The sequence below is a fragment of the Gallus gallus genome, chromosome 2, assembly GCF_016699485.2.
Source record: "Gallus gallus isolate bGalGal1 chromosome 2, bGalGal1.mat.broiler.GRCg7b, whole genome shotgun sequence".
Taxonomy (NCBI): Eukaryota; Metazoa; Chordata; class Aves; order Galliformes; family Phasianidae; genus Gallus; species Gallus gallus.
In genome coordinates this window covers 174,324-188,069 of record NC_052533.1, presented here as the reverse complement: position 1 = coordinate 188,069, position 13,746 = coordinate 174,324, and the positions used below count along the sequence as shown (strand labels likewise).

The 13,746-nt window shown below is 54.9% G+C and overlaps 1 protein-coding gene across 5 annotated transcripts; it reads right to left on the bottom strand.

Annotated features, from left to right (window-relative positions):
• Window positions 1–472: 472 nt before the first annotated feature.
• ASB10 (ankyrin repeat and SOCS box containing 10) lies at window positions 473–12,974 on the bottom strand. 5 transcript variants are annotated; one of them, XM_001231361.7, is made up of 5 exons: window positions 12,546–12,974; window positions 8,971–9,238; window positions 7,912–8,416; window positions 6,739–6,852; window positions 473–6,575 (listed from the first exon to the last, which is right to left on the bottom strand). In XM_001231361.7, exons 1-5 carry the CDS (start codon window positions 12,841–12,843, stop codon window positions 6,390–6,392), a joined length of 1,371 nt encoding a protein of 456 aa, XP_001231362.4. In that variant the 5' UTR covers window positions 12,844–12,974; the 3' UTR covers window positions 473–6,389. The 5 variants fall into 5 exon arrangements, with proteins under 5 accessions (XP_001231362.4, XP_040551861.1, XP_004939085.2 ...); XM_040695927.2 differs by lacking the exon at window positions 12,546–12,974 and adding an exon at window positions 11,619–12,506; XM_004939028.5 differs by lacking the exon at window positions 12,546–12,974 and adding an exon at window positions 10,398–10,746.
• Window positions 12,975–13,746: the final 772 nt, after the last annotated feature.

The window sequence follows — 13,746 nt, the reverse complement described above, 5'->3', positions numbered from 1 at the left end:
GCATGCTGGTGAGCTATGAGATACTGATGGTACTGTGGGAGCATCAGCATCTGAATGGGAGCAGAGCTGTGTGAACACTCGTCTCCGTGCTCCTGATAGTGAGACACAAGAAGTACTGAGCACCAGGAGAGCTGTGGAAGGGCCAACGCTGGCACAGTAAGGTCAGCAGAGAGCTCTGCCTGTGGCTGCATTGCAGAGTGGGGCTGCAGCTCAGGGCCATGCAGGTTCTGCTGCCATGGGGTAAAGGCTCTTGGGATGTGTGAACATCACGGAGAACCTCCTCAGGTGAGTTCCCATAGAAACTCATGACAGCAGCCTCATGCGTGTCACACCTCATCATGAGATCCTCTGGAGCTCCACAGACACCACCCTGTCCCACAGGGTGATGCATCCACGGCCCTCCAAAGGGGCTGAAGTCTCAAAGCCAAAGTCTGTGAGTGGAACTGAGCAAGAGAAAATATTGAACCAGGAGTGCAAGCTACCATCACCTTTTATTTCAGAATGTCTTATTCAGAATCCAAAATGTGCAGCACATCCAGAGCAAGGAATTCAGCAGAGCCAGTGCCAGCCAGCATGCATGCAGTGCAGGGAGCTGAGGGGAAGTCAGAGGCATCAGGTGAAGTATCCATGAGAAGAGCTGTTGATGGAAACGTGGAGCTGTTTAATTACCCCAGGGTCAGATGCAGTCCCAGCTGCAGTGGAGGCCGGCAGCAGACCAGCGTGGGAGTGAAGATCCATGGATTACAGTGCTGTAATTAAGCACTCTGATCGCCCTGGGACTTGGGCTGAGCACTGCACAGGATGAAGCCTGGCCTGGGCGAGGGCAGGCCTGGTGGTGGTTTTAAAGATGACAGAGATGAGAAATCTACATTCAGCATGATAAGCTATTCTAAGAGGCAATTAGCTAGCAGATTAATTATCCTCACTATTAAAACCTGTCTCATTTCTAATCTGTTTTTGCCCAGCTTCCATTTCCAGCACTGGACCTCATCTTATCTCCGAGTGCCAGTTAGGAGGGCTGGTGATGCTGAAGAACTGCACCTGCCCCACTCTCCCCATGCCCCCAGGAGGTCTGGTGGGGCCGTCCTGGCAGAGCACCATCACACCTCTGCCTGCAGTGCCCAGCACTGCACACAGGCCCCCAGGTGTAACTGTGGTGTGCAACCCACCGCCTTGCCCTGATTTGCACTGCTGTGCATTACTGGCAATCCACAGCTCTTCTCTGAACCCTCACCAATCCCTTCTTGCTTTATTTTTTTAAATACAGACTCCAGAGTAACAGATGCCAAAAGCTCGCAGTTTCTGGGCAGCTTCCCCAGGCTGCTGTGTGTGAAAACAAGAAGCTGGTACCTATTCCTGCTCTGCATTTGAGGCAACGGCAATGGGTGATATTCATGTACCACTACCACTGTGAAACGACACCTGTTCCATCAGTGATTAAGGAAGATGCTGAAGAGGAACTAAGTAACAATCTTTGTGGACTGCGGGAGGATAACTTGCATCCAAGAGTTTTTAATTGGCTCATGAGTTCACTGGACCTTTTGTTTTTCTCTATGACAGATCATGGCACGTTGGGGAACTGAAGATAACTGAGGGAAGAAATCCAGTGTCTGACTGGTATTTAATGTGGTCACAGATATCCAAGGAAATAGAGAGCAGCATAGATATATAGAGAACAGCAGCACAGATAATAGAGAATAGCTCAGCAGACATCCCAGCAGTCCCGGGTAAACAGCCAGGGGAGGCTCAGGGTACATCAGTGAAAGCCAGAGCCCCGAATAGCAGCATTCCTTCATCTAAGTGAAAGGCTTATTATAAACATTTGGGGGTTTGTTCATCTGTTGACTTTTTCTTGGTTTGTAAGCCTATAAGCACTCAGTAGAGCTGACTACACACATATGACGTGCCTGGACTCCTGCAGGTCACTTGACTTCGTTCTACACAATGATTCTAGTGGGAAATATTAGCTGACTGCTATAGGGGATGCGATCAGTATTAACTGAGTTGAGGAAGCTGGGTGACAGAGCAGTTATTCCATGTAACTCTGACAGGTGCACTCCTAGCTGCGTTCCATTCACATATCAGTGCTACGTGTTGTTAGCAAGCAGGGAGAAAAGGAAGAGTGATTTTTGGTAGAGCTGTTGAGGTGGTTAAAAATGAGACGTTGGAATGGTGGAGGCGTCAGGTGGTGCTTGGACAGAACAACCTCATCTGCACTGCAGGAATGGCGGGTTCCTGAAAAACTGGCTTCAGTGCATCCAAGTTCCAGGCAAAACACAGAAGCACGAAGAATGTATGCTTCATTTCAATACAGAGACCGGACTGTGGACAGCAGTGAGCCCAAGAAACAGAGTGTGTGTTATGTGCCACCCAAACAGGGGAGATCCTGGATGGGAGAGCACTGCTGCCAAAGCACCTCCAGGGCTGTGTGCCCCTGGTAATGCCAAGCACAGATCTGAGTTGTGTGCATCTCACAGCCACAGTGCTGAGAGTAAACCTCACAAAAGCACAGTGCAACCATGTTTTGGATGCCAGGCTCAGGGCCAATCCTCTCAGCTCAAATGGATGCACCGAGACCAGGGAAGGTCTGTGCTGGTGGTTAAGGGGTGGGTGACAGCTTCTATACAGAGAGCTACACAGTCAGATGGAATCCTGTCTGAGTGAGGAGGGAAGAGAGACAGTGACCTGTAAGATCTTGGGTAGTTGATGCAGAACAGACTACAAATGTCCACAAATTTTTTGAAGGCAAGAGTTTAAAGGTATCCCATAAAACAAGGTGACCGCATGAGGACAAAGAGAAGAGATGATGGGCACAGTGCAATTTAGTTAAGAGCTTCTTGCTAGAAGGGTATCATAATGCCCACACTTACGTGGGTCCAAAAATTGACTGGTTAAATGCATGGTAGAAAAAGATCCACATAGAGCTGCTAAATACAACAACATGGCAAGTAATGCTGCTCACCAAGGGGCAGGCCAGCTAAGAGTCAAGCAGATATCTGAGGCTGGGAAGCCTATAGGGAAGGGCCATAGGATCAGCAAGGCTGGAAAAGACCTCCACGATCATCCAGTCCAACCACCCACCTCCCACCACCATTTCCCCACTGACCCACATCCCTCAGTACAGCATCTCAGCGCTTCCTGAACGCCTGAAGGTTTGTTCATAACCCACCTCCCTGCGCAGCCCCTTCCAACGCCTGACCACCCTTCCAGAGAAGAAATTCTTCCTAACATCCACCCTGAGCCTCCCCGCCACAACTTGAGGCCATTCCCTCCCATCCTATCACTGTTAAAGAGGCTGACCCCCACCTCAGCACCACCTCCTTGCAGCAGTTGTGGAGCCATAAGGTCTCCCCTGGGTCTCCTCAGACTGAACCATCCCAGCTCCCTCAGCCGCTCCCCATGAGATCTGTGTTCCTGACCCCACAGCTCCACTGCCCTTCTCTGCACACACTGCAGAGCCTCGATGTCTTCCTGGCTGTGAGGGGCCCAGAACCAGACAATGCCATACTTGAGGTACAGCCTCACCAGAGCTGATGTCAGTGGAAACTGACCCTCCAGCTAAAGGAAGGGGACGCTTTGGAAGAAGGAATGGGCAATGTTTTGAGAGAGGGGCAGAGTGACACCCAGCAGCTGCGGCTGGGATGGAAACTTCTGCTTGGAAATGGGACAGCTTTGTTCCTGGGCACAGCCGTGGGCTCACATTACCTCCGCCCATCACGAGGTGCCTCACTTTGCTCTGCCCAAAAGTATAGACGAATCCCAAAGCCGAACAACTGCGTATGCCCAGGAGGCATTCCTGGCACCTGGGTACAGCAGCAGTCAGCAGCCCCCCATGACACTGAAAACAGATTTGAGTCACACTGCCTGTGCCAGCAATGTCACAGTGCTCAGTTCAGAGCACAGCCCTCACCTCCAGGCACAGCTCCTACCACACCAGCAACATTCAGTCCCGCATTGGAAGGTGCCCCTTTAAAAGCCTGACAAAAAGAAGCACTTTGTATTTTTGTATTGCTTTTTGTATTGCCAAAATATGTTTAGGAACATCAAAGACATGAAATTCTGTTCTTGTATATTCTTTCCAAAAAAAAAAAAAAAAACAGTTGCTAACTGATTAGCACGGCTGAGTTAACCTCAGAACATGTTTGGGGAGGTGGTTTCGATGTGCCATGTGAGTCCCTTCCAGCCGATGGAGGCTGTGTCCTGCCATCGGTTACCCTTCTCCCTCTGCCTGCCATCTGCCCTCCCCACATCTGAGACCCATGACTGCAAAACCAGAGTTCCACCTGCAGTTTCAGTGCAGCTCCTGCATCACAGCAGGTGCCCACAGAGGTACAGGTAGCTCCTGGAATTGGGCTGCCCACGTGTGCAGGGGCACCGCGTGCTCCTCTGGTTGCAGAAACAGAGATATTCTGTAGGATGACCTCTTTCAGACTGCTCTGCCCTCAGCAATGAAATGCAGGGCAGATCCCAGCACCAGCAGAAGTGGATCTGGGGCTGGGCCTGTAGTCTAACAGCTGTGAGAAATACCACTGACAAAGTAGAACAATTATATTCAGTCCTCCGCTGCCCTCACAAAAATGATAATATTTTAGAAGCTCAGTACACACAACTGAACATACATTGCTGCAGGACAGTGCTGGAAAGAAAGACCCCACTTGCACTGCTTTGTAGGCTGCCTCCATACCAGGGATGTCCAGCCAGCTTAAGGCAACCCAAATCCATGCCATCACAACAAGACAGACCCTCCTATTTTGTCCTTCCTCCAACCACAGATACAACACACCAAAAAGCAAACACTATAAAAAGTGCTTCAAGTTGCAAGAATTGGGCTATGGGACTTGTTCCCATAAACAAATCACTCTGGGCAGTCGTGTGAGCTTGGCCAGCAGGGAGGGGGTGACTTCATGCTGGGTTCCAGCTCTGGTTCAAGGCAAATGCACTCCTGAAGCATGCTACAAGCAGGGGCTGTTATCCCATGTACGCTCTCACTCCCTTGCTCTCCTCCTGCTGTTCTGCAGGCAGCTGTGGGACATCACCTCCCCTCCCTGCCCACTGATGCCATAAAGCAAGCTGTCAGTCCTTTCTGGGTTACACCATCTCTATGCTGTGACAATATTACCTGGACAGGCAGACCGCTGCAGCCAGCTTCTGGGCATGCCCTGGGAGCCTAAGAGCACACATCCATATTGTACCCCATTAGCAAGCGCACTGTGTGTGATGCATCCCTGGTGCAAATACACAAGGAATGGCACACCACAGCTCACAGTTATGTCAAACTCGACACTTCAGAGCAGCATGGACTGGCTGTGCAAGGCAGCGGTAACGGGGAGCAGACCTACACTCTGTGTCCAGACAGAGGCAGAAGCCCTGGGTCTGTCCCAGTGCTCAGCCTTCAGCTCTGCGTGTCTCTGTGCCCTGGTGCCAGGGTGGGTGTTCAGAGGCTTCAGAAGATCACTGCACAAAGAGAAGTGACCACAGTGCTGTCCTGGCACATCCTCTGCCAGACAGCAGCAGCCCAGGTACTCCCTGGGACAGCAACAGGATGGGGTTAACTTCCAGCAAACAGCTAAGGGCTGGTTAGCCTTTACAGCACTGACTTTAAATCACAGAAGCAGATGCTACCCTTTACCTTTCTCACAGTGCAGCAGGAGCTGTGTGTGGCCCTGCACTGGGCTGTCAGATGCTGGCTGGGGGCACAGGGGCAGGCTGCTCTGTGCCCAGGAGAACGGGACTCCCAGGGCACACTTCCTCCTCACCCCACACCCCTGGAGCTGGCACAAGCACTGCCCAAGCTACAAGGCCAGGCAAATCCAGATGCTGAACCTGCATGGGAAGAGTGCATTCAGGAGGCCTCGGCTCTGTGCCCATCACCCTTTGTCCCTGGTCCTCAGAGGAGCAGATGGACACACAGGGCTGTGTGTATGTGCTGCTGTGCACAGCTGTCACACTGAGCTGGGACACGCAGTCTGCAGGGCAGGGCAGAAGTTGTAGGGTGGCATTTATCAGTGTTTATTCCAAACAGCCTTGTGTACAAACTGTAAACATGACACGAGATAAGATCCCAACAGATGTCCAGCAGAGCAGCCTGGGTCTGGTTAGAATTTGTAGGTTTGGGACAGGAGGGCTGATAGTCTGCAACAAAGCTGAGATCAGTCCAGCACATTTCCCCCATCCACAAACTGCCCTGGTGCTCATCTCTCGCTTTCCTTGGTGAGTCTGAAGCTTGTCCTGGTTAGTGTGGGTGCATGGAGCGCTCCATAGGTGCGGGAGGCAGCGCACGGGGACGGCAGGGACAGCAGAGGGGCTGGCATGGTGCAGCAAGAGGGAAGGGATCAGCAGGAAGGATGTAACGTCTGCACAGAAAGGCACGGTGGGACGTAGGGCCACACTCAGTAGAGAACATCCTCAAAGCTGAGCAGCAGGAAGCGGTGCAGGGCGCTGGGCAGGTGCAGCTGGGAGAGCACCGGGAGCAGCCGCCCCTCCAGGAAGGCCCTGAGCGCGCAGCGGGCCAGGTGCTGCAGGGAGCGGGGTCTCTGCTCCAGGGAGAACAGCGACTGGTAGAAACGGGGGTACTTCTGCAGGGAGGGAGCAGAGGGTCAGACACACAGAATGGCCGAGCCCGCTCTGGGAGCAGAGCTGAGCCGGGCGGCTCCCCTCTGCCCCAGCGCTCGGGTGCACCGCTCCCACCCGCTGCCCTGCAGGCCTCCCAGCCCCGTTCCCAGACCTCCCGTCCCTCACCTGCACGACTTCTGCTGGGACGGCCGACAGCCACTCCTCGGACACGCGCACGTGGTCGTAGCAGTTCATCAGGGCCTCGATGGCTCGTGGGCAGGCATTGCAGTACCGCAGCACCTGTGTGCATGGGAGGCAGCCCACGGATGGACCCGTGGTCTGTGGGTCACAGCAACACCTCTCAGAAAGCTTCACCGCCCAAAGCCTCGATACTTCCAGCCCTGTGCCATGCGCCCGGCTGCTTTCCTCACACGTGTGGTCAGAGCAGGAGCCACGTGGGGCAGGGACTGACACCACACTGTGTGCAGCAGGACCAAAGCGCAGCCCTTCTGATGGGAGCTCCGTGGGGCTCTCAGGGCTGCGCTGTGCAGGGTGTGCTGCGGACATCCTCCACCTGTGCTGTGTGTCATTGGAGTCCCAGCACCGTGCCTCCGTGAGCCCCAGCAGGGGATCATATGCATTGGGTGCGACACAAACCTCTGATGTGCACCGTGCCTGCTTTTCACAGCACCCAGAAGTGCAGAAGACACACTTGTGATGGTTCTCTTACACCAGCACGGTCTTGGGAACACACAGCACCCACACGTGGCTGTACCCAGCACAGCCCCACAGCTCTGGGTTCCCACTCCCTATGGCCCAGGCCAGCAGCCGCTGTCAGAGTCTATTCCGGCTGTAAGAGCGATCCTCATTATCTGGCGTTAATAGGAGATTAATTAGTGTTAATTGTTGATTTTCCTGTATTTTCCCAAAGGGGAGAGCAATCTGCTGATCTCCGGGCTGGGTAATTATTGCACTGCTCAGGAATTAAGACAGGAACTTAACTCTTCATTTGCTGGTGCCTTGCAGAGGGAGCATGAGCTGGAGGATACACCCCAGGGAGGAGAACCAGCACCTGAGAAGGAGGGCAGCGCTTCCTGAGGCAAGTAGTTGTGGAAACTTGGCAGGGATTGTCCATACAGCTGAGCGGGTGGGAGAACCCTACAGGAGAACATGCCCCAGGGAGAAAGCTTCAGGGAATCCCTCAGCAATAGCAGCCTTTCCTTCTCCCCCAGGCCCTGGGAGGAAGCAGCCAGGCCAGCAAGCCCAGAGCACACCCTGCTGTGTCGGGACCACCCTCACTCCTACTGGGATCCCGATGTCACTGCCTGCCCTCCCCGCTGCACACCCAGCCGCACACACCTTGAGAAGGGAGCCAGGCCAGATGCGGATGGCCCCGTAGTTGAGCAGGGTCCGCACCACGAGCTCGGGATGGTGTTCCAGCTTGTAGGCAGCTGCCTGCAGGATGTTGTGCAGGGCTGTGTTGCCGCTGTAGTTCATGATGTTGACGTTTGCACCCTGGGCCAGCAGTAGCTCTACTATCTGGGCGTTGGCATTCTTGCAGGCCAAGTGCAGTGGGTGCTGATGGTCCCTGTCAGCAGCGTTGACGCTGGCACCGCTCTCCACCAGCAGCTGGCAAACCCTGTAGTAGCGCTCCGTGTCCTGGGGCGAGTGGGGCTGCGCGCAGGCAGCATTCAGTGGCGTCTGCCCCTCCTCGTTCCTCGCCTCCAGCTCTGCCCCGTGTTGCAGCAGCAGCTGGACGTGATCGGTGAGGCCGTGCCGAGCTGCCACATGCAGTGCCGTGTCCTCCTCCTCCTCCGTCTGGCTGTTTACGTGGGCACCGTGCTTCAGCAGCTGCTGAACACACCTGCGAGGACCAAGCAGACTCAGCGACAGCCCCTCCTCTACAGCTCCCATCCTACCCGCAACCCCCACATCTTCTTGTCCACGCCACCCAATGGCTTTCACATCTCCCAGGTATCCCCAAGTCCCAGTTCCTCATGCCTGGAACGGTGGGTTTAAGCCAGGACAGCCGGGCAGCAGAGATTCTGTTGCCCTAACCCAGCCTCCTTTCTTTCCTCAGGTGCCTGATAAGTGTCAGTACACCCAGGGTCTGTGTCCATGTCCATCAGCACATGCATGCCTCGAGTTCCACAGCATCACCCATCAGCTCTGTGCTGCCAGCAGGCAGCAAGGCAGCAGTACCACGTTCAGCTGCATCAGCTCTGAGAACTGTAGCCTGCAGTCATCTGTCAGGCACCAGAGATGGCGCTGGCCCAGGAATATGCAGCCAAGCCTCCCTATGCATCAGCCAACTGGCCGCATCCACCAGCCCGCCTGCAGGCGTGTGGGAGGATCCCTTTTGCACAGGGTGAGGCTCAAGGAGGGGAGACCCCCCTATGCCCCTTGGGCAGAACTCACTTGATGGAGTCTGGACTCTTGCAGAGATGCAGAGGCTTGTAGCCATCCTCAGAGACAGCCTCGGGGTCAGCGCCAAAGCTGAGCAGCAGGCGCACGCAGTCAGCACTGGCTGCCACACAAGCCTCGTGCAGGGCAGTCTTACCCCCCGGTGCAAAGTTGACGGCAGCACCCCTGAGCAGCAGGAGCTGCAGGCAGTCTGTGTAGCCCCGGCTGGCTGTGATGTGTAGTGGTGTGGTGAGCTCTTGCTCGTAGCTCAGAGACCACAGTCCTGCAGAGAAAGGGGAGTCAGGGAGCCACATCCAGCCCCGGGTCCAGAGCTGCCCTGTTCCGAGGGTACATAATGTACCTCCTGAGACAAGGGTTTTCCCTCAAGGGACTCTTTCTGCCTGTTACCAAAGTCTCTGCCTTGGGCCTGGTCTGCTGAGGGCACAGAACAGCCGGGATGTGGCTGAGGCTGCATGCTGTGCCTGCCCCAAGGAGCAGCAGGAACCCCGGGGCCAAGGCCTTTCCCAGAGTTGGGCTTCTCATCGGCAGCTCACTTGAGCAGCACAAGACTTCTGCTGGTAGGAGCACAGTGGGTGAGGAGACTGTGGGCAAAGGCAGGAATGAGAGCAACAGGGTGGCTGGGGAGAACAGCATGCATGAAGCACCACCAAAGAAGGACCAAGCAGCAAAACAAATGGTTGCTGGAGCAGGCTGTCACTTACACAGAAAAGTCCTGAGTGTGGCACAGGCAAGCAAGCCTCAGCAGAGATGGTCATCCAGGGCCTGTGGCAGAGGAGCAGCTGAAAGCTGCCAGTTCCTAAAGATGCTGACCTAGCTGGAATCACTGCTGAGCTGGTGCAGCCTGCAGGCACACAGCCCGCAGCTGTTAAGGAAAAGCTCTCCTTCAATCATGCTTCCTGCTGCCTCTCCAGGCTGAGCTGCAGGGCTGTGTCCCATCCCGGGCCACACAACTGCTCAGGACTGCTTTCCTCTTACCTCTTCTTGCAGAGACAGCAGGCACTCTGCTGCTTATATAGGACTGGGTTCAAACAGAACCTTCCCAAGGACCCGGCACAGAGCTGTGGCAATTCCTCATCCACAACAGTTTGCAGAGAGCAGCAGCAGCCCTGCAGCCAGCTCAGCTGCACAGACAGCACAGGGCCATGGAAGCAGGCTATGGGAGCACAACCCAGAGCCTGAATTCCTGCATCCAGAGGGGAAACCCAGAAACTTTCCCATGCATCCATACGAGGGCCAGGTACCCAGACCACACCTCACACTCCCAACCACACTCACAGGGGCACCCCGCCACATCCCTGCGCTCACTCCCATCCCCACTCCTCCACAGCCAAAGCAGCATCCCTAGCACGTAACTGCAGCAGAAGCAAAGCTCTGAGCGCCCGCCCGGCGGCCCCGCAGCGCTGCCTGCTGCCCCTGCATACTCAGCCCGCGGAAATTGAAGCGGTAGTTCCTCCACTCCTCCAGGTCACTGGTGTCAAACACCGCGCTGGGGCTGAGCTGGTGCTGAGGGTGGCTGAGGAGATCGGCCACAGCCCCCCGCTCCCCTGCCAGTAGTGCCTGCCAGAAGGCCTGGGCTGGGCCCTCTGCCTTCCGTGTGCAGATGGGCTCCCGCTGCTCATCCCCTCTGCCCATGGGGCTGCCCATGATGCAGAACCCAGCCTGCAGAAGGAGCCACGGCTGGACCCGCTGCCTCCACAGCCTGTGGCGCAGCCCCACCGGCGCCCCGTGCCCCGCACCGCCTGTCTGGGAGCAGGGACATGTCACATCCCTGCTTGGCTTGGGCTGGGAATGGCTCAGATCTCTCCACTATTTTGGGATCCCTCGTGACCCTGCAGTAGCGCCAGGGGGCAGGGAAGGATCTCCCAGCGGGCAGCAGTGCTTCTGCATCACTGCCCTACAGGGAACCCCCACAGCACCGCACCGCAGCATGTGGGGCAGAGGAGGAGGCAGGACATCACTGACAGGACAAGAAGGGAGCAGTGCCTGCTGTCATCCCATTGCTGCCTGTGCACTCACAGCACGCAGCTGCCATGCTGCTGGCTCCACCCAGTGCTGCACTCACCCCCCTTTGCTGGTTCCAACCAAGTCAGTGGCACCAGGCAGGTTTTTAAACAAGCAACGGGAAAGTTACTTCTTATCAAAGCTCAAAGCCAAAGTAGCATTAGAAGTAGATCAAGGATGGGAAACGATGCATTACAAGCCAAGTGAAAACATAGAATGCGATTATTCTTTAGATCTCTTCCTACACTGCCTTGAAATCCAGCCTTGCTGAGAGCTCCTACAGTTTAAGTTCTGCTTTTTCCCATCCTCCGACAGTCCCTTCGCTGGGCATTCCTCACTGCTGTCCTTGCACCCTAAGATGGCACTTTCCCTTCCCCACTCACTGCACAAACCCATCCTGCCCCTCCGTTGGTTCCAGAGCACCACTTTGCTCACAGTTGTTGTTACCACGATTTGTTCAGAGCGCAATCCAACAAACACTGCAAACTTCTCAAAAGGTTCAATTTTGTGTCATGCCATTCAGATCATGCAGCTAAAGCAAACTAACTGACGCCAACAACAACGGCACGGGAGACCAGAGGAGAGTATAAGATGGGAAACCTTACCCTCCTCACTAATGGAAATAAATGACTGCACTCTACCTTGATATCCTAAAGCATCCTTTGTGCGGACTTCACCACCAGCAGCCCAGGCACGATGCAGTGCATGAAAGGGTAGCAAGAGGGAAGCCCTCAGTGCACCGCCCCACCTCATGGGACCCCCAATATCCCCAAAGACATAAACAAGGATCCCATAAGAGTTCCTCAGTCCTAAAAGCACTGTCGGGGAGACAAAAGGCGCTGTGGGTCAGTGTCAGTCACACACATCGACACCTCCTCGGGGCTGCTCAAATACCAGCAGGGAGGAACCTCAGCAATGCCAGGTCATTGGGCTCTAATTTTAGGCCACTGCTTGGCACGTTTCAGCACCCATTTGTGCAGCTCAGAGACACACGGCCAAAGACTCAGCTGTGTCTGATACGTTCTGCATTGCATCCTTGATCTGGGCTCGATGTATGGACTTGTTTGGTTGGGTTTTTCACATTTGGAATCCTTGGTGATAAGATCCACTCCTGGGTGACGCTGTTTGACAGAAGCTGCTGTTTTCTCCGGGACATGGATTTTATAAGCAAGCTGCAGAAGTGCCTGCCAGCCCAGCACAGGGCAGGAATTAAAGCGTGCAATTGACGACTTTCTGATAAGTGGTCTCAGTCACACAAAGGGAAACAACGTTTGTGTTTTAATTCCTAAGCAGCAATACAGAACATGGTTAAAAAAATCCTGGATCTCAGTAGCCTTCACTGCCCAAAAAGTGTCAGCACCTGCACTTGAAAGCCCACCCCTCCTGTTGCCCCTTACTAGCGGGGATCCCCACAAGACCCAGCTCAGTCAATATGGTCTGTAGCCTTGTGCCTGGGTGCTTGAGAAGAGCCCACACCTCTGAAAAGCAGCCTTCATCCTCAGCCTCTCCACCCCAGCACAGGCAGTCACCAACAGCCTCCCCTCACCATTCCCACTCTGCACACCCACCAAACTTCTTGCTGGTCCAGCGCAGCTCCTCACCCCTGGTCTCAATGATGAGATTGATGGCTGTGCTGCGGGTGAAGTACTTCTGCACCATCTCCAGGTCCCCGGTGAAGAGAGCATTCTGCACTAGCAGATCCTGGCACTGCAGGGGCTCCTTGCGGCCGACCCAGGGCCTCTGGGCAGCCACACTGTGCTCAGAGTGGTAGGACCGGGGCTGAGAGCAGCTCTGCTGATCCAGCTGCTCCTTGTCCTGCTGCAGCGAGCGCTGCGTGGCAGAGCTGGAGGGAAAGGAGCAGTCCATGATGGGCAGCACAGAGGACAACTCCAGACCTTGCAATAAGACTGCTGCAGCCAGGAGTTTCTTGTCTCAAGCTGCGTCCTGTGCAGGTTGCTCCCAGTTTGCAGCTTCCCAGCACCGGGCTGGGTTTGGGCACAGGCTTAACTCACCCCCGTATAAATAGTCCTGCTTGGCAGCTCCCCCGCAACCTCCCACCTTCCAGGAGTTTATTTTCAGCTGCTGGATGCAGTCACCAGCATAGACTGGGCTGTGTGCAGGACAGAGGCAGCCACAACTTCTCCATGCTTTCTGGTTCGCTCTACAGGATCCCTACCCTGCACCGTGCCCCCACCTTGGAAGCAAGGGAGCAAAGACAAGGGTGGTGGTGGGGAGGGTGCTGTCAGAAATCATATGGGGCTGAGTACTGAGGTATTCCCTTCAGGTCAATCCAGAAGGACTAAAAAAGCCCTCCCGGGGCCCATGTGCTGCTCTGGGAACTCCAATGAACACGGGGGCAGTGAGGAAGCCTGCACCCCGATGAGCACAGGCTAAGCCCAGGAAGGGTCAGCTTAATTCCCTGGCACTGCAGCAGACTTGTATGGGAACCTCAGGATGCTAGTAATGCCTTTGGGTTTCTGGGTAGGTTGTGTTCAGCTGTGCTGTGCAACTCCAGACATAGCAGTCACATTTTGGTTGCCCAAATGCAGCCATTGAGGTTTGTGGTGAGATAGAGGGCAGATCTTGTTGGCCATGATGCTGTGGTGGCTTGACATAGGTTTGGGACCTGCGAAATGTTTTTAGTCTCAGATTACTTCCCTTTAACTAAGCCGTTAATTGCTGTGCCCTGTCAACATAACCTTCCAGCTGGGCAGGCTGTGAATGTCAGCAGCAGCCACTCATCAGCTGCTGCAGGAACGTCAGCCAGCC